Source organism: Panthera leo, chromosome F3, assembly GCF_018350215.1.
Source record: "Panthera leo isolate Ple1 chromosome F3, P.leo_Ple1_pat1.1, whole genome shotgun sequence".
Taxonomy (NCBI): Eukaryota; Metazoa; Chordata; class Mammalia; order Carnivora; family Felidae; genus Panthera; species Panthera leo.
This window is the reverse complement of record NC_056696.1, coordinates 37,034,729-37,052,971: the sequence shown is the minus strand read 5'-3', so window position 1 is coordinate 37,052,971 and position 18,243 is coordinate 37,034,729. Positions and strand designations below refer to the sequence as shown.

At 38.4% G+C, this 18,243-nt stretch overlaps 1 protein-coding gene across 4 annotated transcripts in view; it reads left to right on the top strand.

Annotated features, from left to right (window-relative positions):
• Nucleotides 1-49: 49 nt before the first annotated feature.
• DENND1B (DENN domain containing 1B) overlaps nt 50-18,243 on the top strand; it is a 254,427-nt gene continuing 236,233 nt past the window's right edge. For 3 of the 4 annotated variants that reach the window (XM_042925713.1, XM_042925714.1, XM_042925712.1), the window contains exons 1-2: nt 50-216; nt 2,311-2,375. In XM_042925713.1, coding sequence (XP_042781647.1) covers nt 200-216; nt 2,311-2,375 — 82 coding nt within the window. In that variant the 5' untranslated portion in view covers nt 50-199. Of the gene's footprint in view, nt 217-2,310; nt 2,376-18,243 lie in introns of those variants that run through there. The other variant, XM_042925715.1, reaches the window with a different exon arrangement.

Genomic DNA, 18,243 nt, shown 5'->3' with positions numbered 1-18,243 from the left:
CGGGGGGTGGGGTGGGAGGCGGGGAAGCGCCGGGGGCGCCGCCGACATGGGCCCGCCGCCGCCGCCGCCGCTGTGAGTTGCCTGCTTCCCCGCGGGGCGGCCGGCGTGGGCGGGGGCGGCGCGACCCTCCGAGCGCGGGGCAGGGGGCTTCCAGGCCGGCGCGGGGGCGGGACGGACAGCCCCACACCGACATGTAACCATGGACTGCAGGACCAAGTGAGTGGGGGTCGCGGGCGGGCGGGGGGCGCCCCGCGGCGGCCGGCCCCCCAGACGGCGACGTCGGCCCGGCCCCCGCGCGCGCGCGCGCGCGGCCGGCCGGCGGGACAGCGCTAGGCCGCAAAGCCTGTCCGGCCCCGCGCCCCCGGCCCGGCGGGGTCGGCGGGGCTCCTCCGTGAGCGGCCCGCAGCGCCGGGGCGACGCCCGCGTCTCTAGGTGCTGGAGGAGGCCTGGCGGCCCCTGCCGCCACCCGCTGTGGGTTTCTTGTTCCTCCCGGAGTGTGGCAGACGCGGGAGGGCGTCAGCCTTGAGGTTAAGCGATTCATAGTCAAAGCATTTTCCTAAGGCGAAGATAACCGTTTCATTTTTAAGTGCAGTTGTCAGTTGATCTGAGAGGTTTTCCTCCGGTTTTTCTTATTCGGTTGGCCTCTGATATTTGTTTACGTAGGCACTAGGTGTATGCACGATACTTGCAAAATGGTATCCAATTAGATAGTATTTTTATGTGCATGCTAAAGTATACATCAGTGGATGTTTTTCATCTGGACACTGATTATGTAAAAAGCAATTTGAGTAAGTGTGGTGATTTGTTTTGGGTCTTAGAGGTATGAGTTTTAGGTTTTTTGTTTTTTGTTTTTCCTCCTAAAGTTACTTTGCAAAGATTTTCTTCCTCCTTTACTCCCTGTTCACACGCCTCCCCCCAATTTAAAATAATGAGTACTGTTTATATTTGTATTAGTGTGGAAGGCTTGTAAAATTTCACAGTATAATTGAATCAATATTTACTTTTTTGCACCTAAGAGCGATTGTAAAAAATATTAAGAAAAGGGGAAAATTATGTGATTTAAAGTTATTTTCTTCAGTGTTTGATATGGGTGGGGGCAGCATAAGTGATTTAAAAGGTATACTTTCTGACATCAATTGGATTATGAGGGAGGAGGTCACCTAAGTCTGTATTATTTCCATTGAAACAAGTTAATAGTGGGAGGGCTGAGGATATGTATATTTCCAAATTAATTTATATAGCTTGTCACTTCCTGTGATTTTAGATTCTTGTAATAAGTTTAGAAAAGTTCATGTTTATTTAGAAGCCAAAACTGGCATCACTTTATTGAATGAAGTGCATATTAAAAACAGCCAATGTGCAAAGACACGAAGGTCTCCTTAGCAGGAATAACAGATAGATTAACACTTCGGTCACGTGGACATTGTGGTCTCAGATTTTTGTCTAATCTTTTATCTTCTAGCAGAAAGACATTAAAACAGAACTATGTTAGAAAATGTGTCTCAGTAGATGTAAACTTGCTTTTTGAAATTAAACTAATGAATAGGTTGAGTGTATGAAAAGTTACTAAAGAAGTGGATAACTTCAGAATGAAGCAACCTTTTGTTCCTGGTGGGAGAATCTAATATTGAGGCAGATGTGTGATTTCTCCAAAGATAGTCGACATAAAGCAAGGTTTTTGTTGTTAGCCTTGCAGTTTACGTATGGTTTGCTACTTTAAACATGGTTGGCAGTAATTACATCTCAAGAGGAGCATATGCAAAGTGTCACATTTAAGGAGCATTATGACTGTCCTGTGGTGGTCTAGAATGTGGCAGGTGGAACCAGGTATTCATCATTTACATTTATATTGAAAGTCTTTTTAAAACAGCCTGAGAACCTGCTGGCCAGCTTTGTTGACAGGAAAAGGTGGAGAGATACTTAGGAGCATACTGGCTTTCCAGTTTTGATTCAATGAGATAAAGTCAGTGCTTTACATTTATACAGCACTGAATACTTTATAAAGTACTTCCATATATATAAGTTGATATATAATCCTCACAATTATTCTTCGAAGTGAACAAGGCACTTTATAGGTGAGAAAACAGGCTGAGGTTAAATGTTTGCTGCAGGTCTCAGAACTCCTAAGCCTCTAACATTACTGAAGTGGGAAAAAACTTCGGTATTTTCTACATCGTGCTCATATAGTTTAATGGAACATATTGCAACAAGACCAAGATTAGTTTTTTGAGTTAAGAAAATATAAACTGTGCAGAGATGCTTAGTTATTTGTCATAGGAAATAAATACCACAAATTTCTTCTTCTTTTAGGGAAAATCCAGAGAGAACCTTTGACTTGGTATTGAAAGTGAAATGTCATGCCTCTGAAAATGAAGGTATGTGTGTTTTGTTAATTCTTAAAATAGTTGAGTCTATCAAAACAAGTGTTAGTGTGGTAGCCTACCAGAATGTAATAGTATCAGGATAATGGTGGCACTAACTGTATGTTCTGAATGTAGCATCTCAAACTGCTGTTAATAAAATAGATGGCTAGGTCTTTGCCATGAGATTGTAGGAATCGTGAATGTTATCTGTACAGCTTAATTTTCAGGTGTACCTTAAGCCCATAGAACTCAGCTTTACCATTTGTTGGTAGAATGATGGTTAGTTTTGGCAGGAAGGCACGCTTGTCATTTTCTTTCATTTGTCTTTTAAAAGTTAGCCCCTATTGTAAACATTAGTGGAAATTCTCCTACCAGAGCAATGGGAGCCACACCAGTTCCCTTCTAATGTTTCCAGAATGCAGAGTGCAGACTGAGTAGCCCCTTCTGTGGGATTTACCCCAGGAGCAAAGCACTTTCCGAGGGAGGTAAATAATAGTGTGACATTACTTGGAATGGTTTCAGCTGTCACTTCTAAATAATTTTGTCAGTTTTTTTCCCCAATTTGTCATATGTAATATGGGTGCATCAGGGGGAGGTGTGGTACAAAAGAGGAAGGGCTCTCTCTTCCTTTTTGACGTGCCCTTGTGTGATACGTTTTCATGGATATCTCCAGTGTGTGATTTCACTTACAGTGTACTTAGATTGTAGATACATCATGATGATTAAGTGTGGGATCCTGTGGACTGCTTGCCCACTCTAAAGACTTGGTGGCAGGTCTGCTGACACTCTTAGCTCCAGAATCTGGCCAGCAATTATATGCTCTTAAGCAATTTGGAGCTGCACACCTTAAAATAGAGGAGCCCAACCCAGCTTGTGGTGAAATGGACCTGGCTAATTTTAGGTATGAAGTCACACATGTTCCTGACTCCACCAGCCCTGCCTGCTGTACTTCTGGCCTGTTTGAACTATAGCTGTGATCAGGTTTGTCCCCAGGCAAGGAGTGAGCCTACGTAGGTTGTAGGAAGCTTTTTCAAATAAAAAAGGTTATCTTTTGCTTTCCTACATGTATTAAAGTTGGTCTATTTACGTTCTTTCTGGGCACAGCTAAATTCCCTTTGAAGACTGAAATGGATGCATTATTTTTTCAGCTCCAATTTAAATCTATTCTTTAGTGTATTTATGGTATGAATAAGTCTTCAGAATACCTATACCATAACATTAGCTAAGGTGGGTGATGCTCACCTGATGTGTTTGTAAAACAGGCTGAATTCCTTTGTAAAACATGAGTACTCTATAATTTTAGATGCATGCTAAAGTGATTTTGTTACAAGGATCAATCTGCCTTATATAACATCCGATCTGTATCATGTGTCGGAGACATTGTGACCTTTCCATAAGGACTTCTGAGTGTCTTCTCCTTCCTTCCTCCCTTTGCCCTTTGCCATTTTTTAGGAACTAGTTATTCCAGTTTTTCTCTTCTACTTCTGCCCTTCTTTTATTCCTTTCTTGCCTTTTTACTGTTGTTATTGTTTAAATCACTACTCATTAGAAACCTCTTCATTTGTATTTTAATAGTTTCTCCAGCCCAGTGAGTTTGGGGATATAACAAATAGCTAAAATGAACACTTTAGCCTCTCTGTAGGTTGCGATTAATCCATTCTACCCGTGTATGCCATTAAGATGACTCACGGGCAGCAAATTCTAAAGATTTTAAGAAAATTTTTTTTAACACTTTAAAAACGTTATTTAAGTACTATTTAAAACCAGAGAGAGCATGAGTGGGGAGGGGTAGAGAGAGAGAGAGAAAGAGAGGAGACACAGAATCTGAAGCAGGCTCCGGGCTTTGAGCTGTCAGCACAGAGCCCTACACGGGGCTCCACCTCATGAACCGTGAGATCATGACCTGAGTTGAAGTCGGTATGCTTAACTGACTGAGCCACCCAGGTGCCCCTCTACAGATTTTTAATAAAGCTGAAGCCAACTATATTAAAGGTATAAGTAACCGTCTTTATTTTAATTGTGGCTTAAATAGTATGAATATGACTAATATTTTTGGTTCTAACAAGTTACACTTTTTGTGCTTTAAAAAGTAATGCTACTATATAACTAAAATTTTATGTCAGACTGATGTTTCTAAATGTTTTGATTAACTTTCTACTTTATTGGTAAATAGTAAAGGGAAAATGCCCAGAAATTATTAGAGAGAGTTATTGGAATATTCCTATGTAACTGTCAATAAAATCTATTTATTTTAATGAATCTGATAGGTGCATCAGTTTGTTTAAAATAGGGTAGTTTTTGTTGTTGTTTTGTTTTTTTGCTAGTCTTCTGGTGAACATGGATGACATTCTTACACAGTAAAAAGCCTGAAAAACAAAATGTGTAAATTAGGATGTTTTGGGGCACAAATATAAAACCAATTTAAGCAATGAGTGAACTTGATAGTTCATTTAAGAGGAAGTCTGGAAGTAGGTCATCAACGATCCAGGTTCTTTCTCCATCTCAGCTCTGCCTCTCATAGTAACTGGTATCATTGGAAGATTTAAATTCCTGGTTGTAGGGTGGCTGTCAAGAGAAGTTGGAACCCTCCTTTCTCTTTTATGACCTTGGGGGGTGACAGACACTGGCTTTTCATGGCACTCTGTTTAGAGCCAGAACATTTCTTTCCCAGAAACTTCCAAAACATTGGATCCCAGTGGCCTAAGTTGGCATGGGCCCAACCATTCAGAAAATAATAATTGGTGGGGGTAGCGGTAGAGGGGTGAGTGGCAAGATTATCATGATTGATTATTACTAAACAACTGGCAAGGAGTAGATGTTGGGAAATCCATTAAAATGCTCTCTGCACTTCTCAGAATATTAGTTTATTTTTTCAAGATTATCTGTTGATCCAATAGAAAATACTATGCTCAGGGTAAACTTGTTTTATGCTAAGGTTGGTAATATTACATATAGATAGTTGGCATGTTTCTCTTGTTCACTTTCTAATAGAGAGGTTTTAAATTCTCTCTTTTATTTACTTCACAAATATCTTCAGAGACAAATTACTATTTAAGTTTTAGTTGGTTACTCGAAATGGTACTAGTTGAAATATAACTTAATATAGCTAGTTCTGATAAAAGGATGATCTTCATCTGATCTATTGCTATTTGGACTTGTTTCAAAGACATGACATTGATTTTTTGACAACAACACGTTTAAAACACTGGGAAATAGTGTCATACGGAGGCCCCACCAATTAAAAAATTGTCACGAGTAGTTGGCGGTGTTTCTCTGTTGTGTCCCCTTGTGTTAGTAGAATTGGTTCTGATGGTATCTTGTGGACTGGTTGGCCCATATTTTCATGGATGTTTCCCTGGCGGGACAACTTCCCTAGTAACTTCTGTGGCAACTATCCAAGAGTGAAATGACAAAATTTAGATCTTAATACTCTTCCTGGTAGATTTCCTAGGGAATTGCTATTGTCACCCCTCTCTTTGCTGTCTTTCATGTTTCCCAGCAGCCAGCAAAGTACAGCCAGCAGTGATGGCCTCTCCTTAATTCTAATAGCAGAATTTGTTGTTACCACACTGCCCCTGAATTCCCCAAAGTGATTCAGGACTTCAGGGAACCGAAGAGTAACCCTTCCTCAATACAGAGTTGAAGATGCCTCCTCTTAGGGTTTTTCTTCCAGGCAATGGCCTTGGTACTCTAGCTTTCTCTTTTACATTTTGTTGAGAGCTCCACCTCCAGTGGTAGCAGCAACAGCAGCAGCAAGACTGCTAACACTTACATAGCACTCTGTGCTGGGCTCAATTCTGACTGTTCTGCATGTGCTAACTGTTTAAATCTCATGAACATCCTATGGGAGGGAAATGCTTATCTTCATTTTGCACATGGGGAAACCGAAGCACAGAGAAATGAAGAAACTTGCCCAAAGTAGTCTGGCTCCAGAGTGTGTGTTTTAATCTGCTTTTTAATAGATTTAAGCTAATTTAAAAAATCTGCTCTATTGCCTCTCAAATCAGGTCGGGAGAGGCTTCATTGTTACTATTCAAAGAAATCTTAGGGTATAATCTATATATGGTGCAGATATATATATATATATTTGAAACAGGAATACAGTGTCCTCCCTGAAATTAATGAATCCAGGGTAATTCCACGTAAAAAAAAATACCGAGCTCTTCCTTTGTGGTTATTGATGCTGGCTCAGGATATCCCCCTCCCCTAGAGATTTATGTCTCTGTGTTTAGTGAATTTTTTTTTAACGTTTATTTTACTTTTGAGAAACAGAAAGAGACAGAGCATGAGTGGGGGAGGGGCAGAGAGCCAGGGAGATTCAGAATCCAAAAGAGGCTCCAGGGTCTGAGCTATCAGCATAGAGCCAGACGTAGGGCTCGAAACCTCGAACTGTGAGATCATGGCCTGAGCCAAAGTGGGATGCTTAACCGACTGAGCCACCCAGCCGCCCCAGTGAATCTTTGATGTAACAGCTGTAATTATTTATTAGTAGTTTTCACACATTTCTTTAGCAAATCTTGTTTTCTTTATTCCTTTCTCCTTTGCTACAGTAATTTCTGTTAGGAACAAATCTCTCTTTGCTACTGACTTTCTATTTATAGACCCATACAACCCAGTATCAAGTTATCCACCTTTCTGATCTCTAGCTGTGTTAACAGCTTAACTGCCTCCTACTCTGTTCTTAAATGAGAACCTTAGGCCAGAGAATCCTAACTTACTAACCCCCATGCCCTGCACAAGAAAGGGTATTTCTAAGCTTGCTTTTGCATTTGATAAATTTTGTCTGTAGGGATGCTGTTTCCACAGAATCCATAGCATTTTGCTTCTGCCTGTATTTTAGCACTTACTGTTCTTAAGATATGTCTGATATAGTAGTATATAGACATACAGCTGGGTCTGAGTGTCTGTTTGCTCTGCTTAAAATAAGTTGTTTAAGAACCGGGCCATCACTTATTAATTTGTATCCTTAGAGAAAAGCCTAGCACAGTATCTGGCATGTTAAGTGAATATTTGCAGAATGAATAGAAGAAATTGGACCTAGCATGGTACCTGGCCATTGGTCAAATAAATGTGGATCAGATTAATTCACCGAGAGCTGCTTGTTGTAGAAGTGATCTTAAGCGTGTGCTGGTATGACAGAAGCAGGGACAATAGGAACATATGACCATGTATATCTTGGACCACTGGGCTTATTTTGGGATACTCTGCTTAAGCTCTTTCCATTCAGGACCCACATCTGCTTGCTCTCTTCTCCCATCACAAGATTTATTGGGACAGTTGCTATATATGTGTGCTTTGGAGTCTACCTTAAAGCCCATTTATTCCCCATCCCACCTACCAATGGGGATCCCCACACCTAGCATGGGGATCATTTAGAGTCATCGTGACTCGAAGTATTATTACCTTTACGTCGTAGATTGTTGAAGAAAAACTATTTTCTCATAGTTACTAACCAGGGACAAAATTTAATGTGGTTCTTTAGAACTATATCTTTGAGGTATGCCATTTTTGTTTTATTATAGAAAATTTAAGAATAGCTGTACTTTTATACTTGGCTTTGGAGCGTTGCGTGCTTCCTGGCATAGTCGCCTGCAAGTGTAAATAGCACATCAGCTTTCTGCGTTCAGTATTTGTTGCTTGATACCTTGATGGGGTGCTGCAGAGTTTGATTTTAATGGTTTGATTGTGACATATCTCATTAGGTACTTTGATATGTTCACATATTCTTTAGTTTGGCTGCTTCAATCCAAGGTCACTTCTTGGTTTTTAATGTTGACTTCCCACTGTTCTCTGTGGAGGATGGTGGCCCTCTCCTTCACAGGGGTGTGCCGTGGGACTGTTGCTTGGGCACTGCTCTGTTGCCACAGCCCCACAGGTTTGTGCAGGGTTTTTTCCTTGGAACAGTCTTGTTTCCTTGACCTGATATGTTCCTCATATTCTCTTGATACTCTCTCATTTGGAGGGTTTTCTTATGCTCAAATAATATCCCCTTTTCTTTGCCACCAAATCTTTATGTTTGATTTGCAAGGTATTGCAAGGCAATAATTTACCTTTTAAAATATACGTTTAGCAGTAGGCATTTTTGGGGTACTTTAAGCAGACAGCCAGAGTATTATTTTAAATAACAATGAAAATCAAAGGCGTTGAGTGTAAAGTATGTTCTCAATCAGTTCCAAAAGAATGTTTCTTCCTTGGAAATACTTCTTAATATTTAACATTCAGAATTTTTTTCCCCCATTTTAAAGCTCTCAGGGTTATGCTCAAGTAACATTAGAGAAACTAGGAGAGATTCTTTTTAAAGATATTTTTACTTGAGCCAGAAAGCATTAAAGATAGCTTTGAGAAACCGCTGAAACACTGGTGTTCCTATATTGTTAAGTTGAATGGTTTTCTTTTTGTATTTATTTTGGGTGTAGTTAGACTCTTAGTTTATATAAATCAAGGATAAGTTGATTTATTCCAGGTAGTGATTTAATTTTATCTGTAGAAAAGGGTGTCTTGTTTCATGGTTCTGTGGTGGTTCAGTCATTTTTGCTTTGTGGGAATTTGCCACAGGTGCTTGTCAATTGATTTTTGTTTTGTTTTGTTTTTTTAGAAGTATTTAGGAAGTTGGTGCTACTTGGGGTCTTAGGGCATATTGCAGAAGAGAACAGTGGAATACTAACACTGGAAGTTTCCTTAAAGAGCACCTCATACCACCTAGTAGAGGAGAGTTGGCTTTGATGGTCCTTAAAATTCCTCTGCTGTCATCTTGCGGGTGCCATTGTCATCATGCTGTCCGGTGACTGCATAAAGATGCTCGCTGTGAGCATTAAACAGGCCTACTCCATGCCAAGCACACTAGTTTTAAAGCTACCCCTCTTCTCACTACTCTTCAAATAACAATTTCTTTAAGTAGTTGGTGTTACTTTATGTATTTATCTGATTAAAGTAATTCACAGGTGTGAACAACTGATAGCCCTCAAGGGAGCATTTTAATTTTAAAGAAAGCCTTATAAAGTCGAATTAATTAAAAAGATGCAGTTTGGGGCGCCTGGGTGGTGCAGTCGGTTGAGCGTCCGACTTCAGCCAGGTCATGATCTCGCGGTCCGTGAGTTCGAGCCCCGCGTCAGGCTCTGGGCTGATGGCTCGGAGCCTGGAGCCTGTTTCCGATTCTGTGTCTCCCTCTCTCTCTGCCCCTCCCCCATTCATGCTCTGTCTCTCTCTGTCCCAAAAATAAATAAAAAACGTTGGAAAAAAAAAACTAAAAAAAAAAAAAAAAAAAAAAGAAATGCCTCCAATGTGATATGAATAAAAAAAAAAAAAAAAAAAAAAAAAATAAAAAGATGCAGTTTGCTTATGGTGGAAAGATCTCTGAACTAAAGATCGAATGTACTTCTGTCGGTTTCTAGTTAGGTTTTAACGTCTCTTCCCCCGTCTATGTTGACACTCCATTTGTAATTTGTGATTAACAGTTTTGATAAGTGTGTAAGTAGATTTACGTCTTTGTTCAGTGAATTCCATTAAGATATTTTTTTGTTTATAAATTTTCAGGTAATAAAATAAAGCTGTATGTAGCATATGATTATAAAGCCTTATTTATTGATTTATTTTTTCTGATTAGGCTTCCATTTAAATGTTTCATAGAAATAGTAATAAAAATTACAATTTAGTGTTTATGTCAGTAAATGTGCTTAGAGCCTACATTTCTAGCTTATCTTCATGGTGACCATATGAAGTAGGGACTGTAAACCTTTTCATAAAGATGAGGTAATGGAAGGTGAGATAGCTTGCCAAGGTCACACAGCTCTAAGAGGTGGGGTTAGTATTTGAACCTGGTTTTTTTTTTATTCTAGAACAATGATATTGCGCTGCCTTTCAAATACAATAGCCATCTTTTTAAAATAGCGTCGAAATTTTCCTCAGCAATTTTGAAAAGCCACCCTTTTAGGAAATCCCCAACTAATTCTGGCTTGACCAGAGTTGTTGAGATATTAATTTTTAATAGACATCAAAAGATGACGATGAGAAGAAGAGCATAAACACCATATTAGTATTAGACATTCAGCCCTCTTTTGTTCATTCATTGAATGTTTCTGAGCGTCCAGCACAGATGAAGAGCAGTTAAAAAGATGACATTCGCGAAGTTTCAAATCAGTGATTGTAATAGCGTAGGAAGGCCTGTTTGAGAGGTTGCACGGTGTAGAGGAGTGAGCCTGAAGAGGGCACCCAACTCAGCTCTGTGTGGGGTGTGTGGGGGGACAGTGGGATAGAGGAGACAGGGGTGAGTCAAGGATAGTCCTGAGGTGATGGAGGGAGAGACAGTTAGAATCTATCTTGTCAGCTCTCAGTTGGGTACCAGACTTTTTCTGAAGTTGGTTGTAGTTTTACTTCGTATGTGAAATCTGAAGTGCATAACTAAGAGTAAGGAATATATTGCTTTTGGTATAAACATTTATATCTAATGAACATGACCAAGAAGCACTCTCTGTTAAGCGTAATCTGCCTTGGCAGGGGGTCGTTCGGGTTTAGTTTTGTTAACTCAGCCTAAAACAGCTCTGACCCAAGGCGTGCGTTCCGCGAATATTTGTTGAATTGTTGAAGCACTGTTTTCAAGGTACTGAAATGGCTTTTAAAGAAAAGGAATGGAAATTGTAAAAGGTTTGGGGAATTTAATAATTATTGTTAAATTCATTTCTTCTCTAAAAGTATAACAACTTTGAACTGACGAAATGTGTAAAAGTGAAGCTTCAGAAGTAAAAGATATAAAAAGAAGTTGCTGAGTAATAATCCCTTTGATACCGGTCTTGTGGCAGTTATATTGTCTTGAACTTGATCTTTATCACCCTGCCTTATGCCAACCACTGGATTTTAGGTTTTTGAACATAAAGACCTCTTTGGATCTCTTGTGAATTTGCAGAAAAAGTGTCTTCTGCGTGGATGATATCCAATAATTGTGAAGTTATACTCTGCTGTTAACATGAAATTAGTAAATGGTGGTGCTGTATTTTCAATACCTATTTTAGATTTCTTAAACCTTAAAAAAAACTTTAACGTAAAAGAACTTTGAAAGACTGTAGATTTTTACATCACAAGCCATATATGCTGTATTTAAAAGTTGGGGGTTTTTTTTGATAGAACTGTGTTGATAAACCACAAACTCTGTAACTTAGTAGGCAGAACTGGTGAACATCAGATAGAGCCTTTTCCTCTTTCAGTTCCTTCTTATTTATCATTTGAATCTGAAAATAAAATGTAGAGCTATCAGTTTAGTGCATCTGATGGTCTTCTGCAAATGTGTAAGTGTCCATAAATTAGTCATTCCAAAAATAACATGTGTTGGTTTGGTAGCAGAAATGCACCAAGCATAAGGCTGTGTGTAGTATCCAAATTTATCATTCATTAAAATTAAGCTGTCCTTCAAAATTTTGTCAGCTGGGAGATTGTAAAATCTAGCCTTCTTACTAATTTGATCCGAGATTATTTGAAATCATTTAGGAATGTGTGTAGGAAACATTGGTTGAAGTGAAATCCAAATGAGTCCAGGTGTGTTTGAATACACTGGCACACGGTATGTCCTCAGGGTCTGTGCGGTCAAAGTACAGTTGCTATGAGATAAACTTGTGTGGAAGCCGTTCAGAAAGGATTCTGAAATGGCTTTTTGTTTTGAGATTCCAGTGTATTTTGGATATGATGTTTTGGAAGAGGAAGTTGTACATGTGGGTTTTTTTTTTTTTTTTTTTTTTTTTTTTTTGAAGAGGAAGTTGTTTAATATTTGGGGAATTTTTTTTCAAGGTCTTGGTCACTGTTACTCTTTTATAGAAATTAAAATAGTATTTTCTGTTTAATACTTATAAGTGATTAATGAGGTTAATTATTTGATTTTCAGAGAATAATGTGTTACCTCTTTTTATTTTGTTTCTTATTACTACAGGGAATGTGAGAACTCAATTTTGAAATGGTAGTTTTGCTACAAAAAGTGTGATTTTCGTAATGAGTATCTACAGAATAATTATTGACGATAAGGGCATTATAGTTGCATCAAGATTATGTGTTGTGTTCACTGTGTATAGGTTTAAATGTGTTATTGAAGCAATAGTAAGCTGAGAATTTTTACGTACAAAAATACTAGTTTCCAAGTTCTTAGTGGTTACTATTGTGTTTGTGACAGTGTTTAGTCTAAAAAGTGGAAATATTAAAATTGAACACTAGTTGAAACTCAGAATTGTAATTTGTAAATATTTACTTCATTTTTAGCTTAATAGTTGAAAACAAATGAATCTTCAATACTTTACATGTGTTATGGTCCTAAATTTGGCCTTTGAGGCTGATGTACCTATCCAAAATTTTTCTTTTTTTTTTAAACTGTTTATTTATTTATTTTTTGTGTGTGGGGGGGTGAAGGGGCAGAGAGAGAGAGAATCCCAACCAAGCTCTGCACTGCCAGTCCTAAATTCTTTATAAAGCTGTTATGAAATCCATTTACTTATAGTTTACTTGATTTGGGAATTTATAAAATCTTTTGGCAATTTTTTTGACTCATTTCCCTCAGGTATTATCTAGGCAACAGTCTTTTTTTTTTAATAGATAGATATGGAAAGAAGAGGGATGGTCCTCATATCAAATTTTCTACTTTAAAGTTATATACTACTACTTTCTTACTTGTAAAATGGTGTTCAAAGTATTGAAAATGAAATTATTGAACACTTCTGAATTGCCTTCTAAATCGTTACAGTAAGACTAAATTCTATTTAGCATGATTTATAGTTTATATTTTTATGGTATTTTCATTCTTTGAAAATATATGATTTCTATTATGTTTAATATGTATGGCAGATTTAACATACACAATTTATATTTACTTTAAAACATAATTTGGGGCGCCTGGGTGGCTCAGTCGATTAAGCGTTCGACTTCAGCTCAGGTCATGATCTCACAGTCTGTGAGTTTAAGCCCCGCGTTGGGCTCTGTGCTGACAGCTCAGAGCCTGGAGCCTGCTTCGGATTCTGTGTCTCCCTCTCTCTCTCTGCCCCTCCCCTGCTCATGCTCTGTCTGTCTCTGTCTCAAAAATAAATAAAAACATTAAAAAAACCCCATACTTTTAAATATGACTAGAATTTACCTTTTTAGATATGGCTGAATTTCATTTTATCAGAACACAAAAAATATTTATATATTGTTAATAAGGGACTTGATAATACTTATTCTGAGTTAAAACTCTACATTTAAAAGCTAGGGGTGAAGAGAATAGATGATGGGTGGCTTTTGCTTGATTTATAGGTTGGAAGGGATGACTAAACAAGAGCTCAGTGCTCTTTAAGAGGTACCTTCCTCCCACACAGATATTTTTAACCCAGAAGGACAAGAGTGTTTCATCTTCTGCAACTAAGGGAATGACTGAAGACTCCATTTTCTACTTCTGGCATCTGTAATCAACAAATTGGGGGAATGGAGGCCTGCTGTCTGTATGCAACACCTCATGCCGTCTGCATGGAGGTGTTAAATTTTGGAATTTGTATTTTTTGCCTGTTTCACTTTTACTTTTTGGTGTATTTGGTGTTTACTCTTCTTTCATTAGACGTTTAATGTTTTTATATTTTTGTAACTGTTTTAGCTTATTCTTTTACTTTTAACCATACTTTGCTTTTTTTCTTATTATTTTTACATTATTTTGTTTGGTTTTAAAAAATCTTTATTGTTTAAAAATGTTTAAGGAAATATTTCTTTGGAAAAAGTTATTATTCTGATATAGAGTGTCCTTTGAACTTTTTTTCATGTTCTTCCAAGATTTCATTTAAATTCAAGTTAGTTAACATACAGTGTAGTATTGGTTTCAGGAGTAGAATTTAGTAATTCATCACTTACATACAACACCCAGTGCTCATCACAACAAATGCCCTCCTTAATGCCCATCACCCATTTAGCCCATCCTCCCATCCACCTCCCCGGAACCTTTTTTGTTTTTCTAATGAAGAGGGAAGGCAAGCTAGAAGAGGAGGGTGAATACAGGCATACCTCAGAGATAATGTGGGTTCTGGTTACACCACCATAAAAAAGCAGCTATCACAATAAAGTAAGTCAGATGAAATTTTTGGCTTCCCAGTGGATGCAAAAGTTATGTTTACCCTGGGCTGTATTCTGATATGTGTGAAATAGCATTATGTCTAAAACACCAATGTATATGGCTTAAGTAAAAAATGTTGTTAAAACTTGCTAACCACCATTTGAGGTTGGTTTCAGGAGTCATGCTCTTTTTGCTGGTGGACAGTCTTGCTTAGATGGCTGCTGACTGATCAGAGTGGTGGTTGCTGAAGGTTGGGGTGGCTGTGGCAGTTTCTTAAAATAAAGTGACTGACATTTGCTGCACTGATTGACTCTTCCTTTCACCAGCAATTTCTCCGTAGCATGTGATGCTGTTTGATAGCACTTTACCTACAGTAGAACTTCTTTCAAAACTGGAGTGAATCCTCTTGTCACTGCTTTATCAACTAAGTTACATAATATCCTTTGTTGTCCTGATAACCTAATGTCCTAATATCCTAAATCCTTTGTTGTGATTTCCACAATCTTCACAGCATCTTTACCAGGAGTAGTTTCTACATCTCAAGAAGTCACTTTCTTTGCCTATCCGTAACAAGCAGCTCCTCGCCCATTAAAGTTTGATCATGAGATCGCAGCAGTTCAGTCCCATCTTTAATTCCAGTTCTCTTGCCGTTTCCACCACATCTGCAGTTACTTCCTCCACTGAAGTCTTGAACTCCTCAGTGTCATCCATGAGAGTTAGAATCACCTTCTTCCAGACTCCGGCTAACGTTGATATTTTGATCTCTTTTCGTGAATCATGCATGTCCTTAATGGCAACTGGAATGGTGAATCTGTTCCAGAAGATTTCCACTTTGCCCAGGTCAGAGGAATCCCTGTATGTGACATCTATAAGCCTTGTGAAATATATTTCTTAAATAATAAAACTTGAAAGTCAAAATTACTTTTTTGATTCATGGGCTGCAGAATGGATGGTGTGTTTGCAGGCATGAAAACAACACTAATCTTGTTGTACATCTTTGTCAGAGCTCTTGGGTGGCCAGGTGCATTGTCAGAGAACAGTAGTATTTTGGAAGGAATCTTTTTTTTTTTTTTTTTCCGAGCAGTGGGGCTCAACAGTGGCTTAAAGTATTCAGCAAGCTGTGTTATAAACAGATGTGCTGTCATCCAGGCTTTGTTGTTCCATTTCTAGAGCACAGGCAGAGTAGATTTAGAATTGTTAGAATTGTTCCTAAGGGCCATAGGATTTTTGGAATGGTGAATTCTGTTGGCTTCAACTTAAAGTCACCAGCTGTATTAGCCCCTAATAAGAGAGTCAGTCTGTCTTGTGAAGTTTTGAAGGTAGACATTGATGTCTCTTCTCCAGCTATTCAAGGCATCTTTTTTCAGTAGATGGTGGTTTTGTCCACATAGAAAATCTGTTGTTTAATGTAGCCACCCTCATTAATTACCTTAGCTAGATCTTCTGGATCACTTGCTGCAGCTTCTATATCAGCACTGGCTGCTTCGCCTTGCACTCTTATGTTGTGGAGATGGCTTCTTTCCTTAAGCCTTATGAACCAGCCTCTGCTAGCTTCAGACTTTTCTTCTATAGCTTCTCACCTCTCTCAGCCTTCATAGAATTAAAGCAAGTTAGGGCCTTGCTCTGGATTAGGCTTTTGCTTCTGGGAATGTTATGGCCGGTTTGATCTAAAATTTTCTCTCTGTCAGCAATAAGGCTGTATTGCTTTATCATTTGTGTGTTCACTGGAGTAGCATCTTTAATTTCCTTTAAGAACTTCTCTTTTGCAAAAAAAAAACAAAAAAAACAAAAAAAACCCCTTCTCTTTTGCATTCACTACTTGCTGTTTGTCTCAAGAGGCCTAGCTTTCAGCCTCTCTTGGCTTTAGACATGCCTCTTCACTCAGTTTAATCATTTCTAGCTTTTGATTTAAAGTGAGAGACGTGTGACCCTCCCTTTCATTAAAAAAAAACACTTAGAGGCCACTCTGGGGTTATTGATTGACCTGATTTCAATATTGTGTCTTAGGGAATTGGGAGGCCTAAGGATAAGGAGAGAAATGGGGGAATAGCTGGTTGGCAGATCAGTCAGAACATACTCAGCATTTCTCGGTTGAGTTTGCTGTCTTATATGGCTGAGGTTTGTGGAGCCCCAACATGACGACTATGGTAACATCAAAGATCACTGATCACAGATTGCCATAACAAATATAACAGGAATGGAAAAGTTTGAAATACTATGAGAATTTCCAAAATGTGACACAAAGATATAAAGTTGTTGGAAAAAGGGCACAAATACACTTGTTTGGCACAGGGTTGCCACAGACCTTCAGTTTGTAAAAACTCAGTATCTGTGAGTGCAGTAAAGCGAAACACGATAAAACAAGGTATGCCTGTTATTACGAAAGGTAATTGTGGGGACTCTCAAAACAGACAAATGCTTACTGTTTGATTGAATGTGAATAGGTAACTCTCTCTTTCCAAGTGAACAGAAATAAATGGGTTTGATGACATGATTTTCTCAAAGCCTAAACTCTGGAATCGCCTTATGGATAAAACAGTATCTACCTTCTAAACCTCCTGGTGGAATGGAAAGATACCGGACTAAGAATTGAAACATGGCTTTCGGTCCTGCTTTGCTGCTTATTACTTGTGTTAACTTGGTCAAGTCATTTAACTTCTATTAATTTTACTTTTCACAGTTGTAAAAAGTTTGCAATGCATAGCTCAAGAATTGTTATTAGAGTCAGATACAAAATGACACGAAATGTTTTATAAATTTTACCATAAAACACTATATAGATATAAACTTCTATTTGGTTTCTATATGGTGGTGGCGTTTAAAAAACACCCAATCACTTCAACAGAAATTCAGTGTTAGTAATGAAATTTCCTTCCGTTCTACTGTATGTGATCAATCTGGAAGAAGTGAATGCTAAAGGAAGGATACATAGTAACTTCCAAGCCCCCCATTCAATGTTGCAGAAGAAACAAGGAGAAACAAGGAGGATGGAAGAGGCCAATGCATTTTGGGCTGATGAGTTAAGTTAGTTTCACTTTGAAAAGGATGTGTAGCAGAGAATAAGAATTTGTAGCACTAAATCTGATGGTACTCAGTTAAAGGTTTGGTGGCATCTGGAGGGATTAAGCAGGATTTGCAAATTGCAATGGGACTTTTCTTTGCACTGATTTCTTCCAAATTGTTCACACGCAAAAACTTCAGCTGGGAAGTAGGAATTCCATATATGTGTGAAATTTTAAACTTTTAAGAGTTCATATTGACAAGCTAGAAGGTAATTAGAATGGAAATAAACTAAGGGTTCACATGTCTGGCAGGGTGTTGGTGAGATGAGATTAAGGGTAATGTTACGTAAGTGAAGGGTTCTCAATGGAAATGTTACCAGTTGTGAAGTATGTTGCAATTGGTTATGAGTTCTGTATAAACTAATAGTAAGTATTGTAATGTGTGAATGATTAAACATTATAACAATTTAAGGCCATCTCGTAGTGACATCACTCTTACTCGTTTGTATTCCTGTCTCTCTTAAGTGAGTGCTAAGGGAATAGTGTAGCTGTAGCTAGCACTAGAAATTGTATGCAGACCTTGGGCTATCTTTCACTGCTACAGAACAGAATAAGCCACTGATAGGATAAATAACTGATGATTAAAAGTTACTCCAGTGTTAATTACTTGAAAAATTTATTTAGGTTTTGACAAACTCTGGATTAAGTGCATTGTAAATATGAATGCTATCTTTTATATGACTGGTAATTGATAAAACTTGAGAACCACTGCACCATACTCTGAATTGCAATCAGTGGTTAACCTTGAAGCAAGATTCTGCTATATCATCGATGT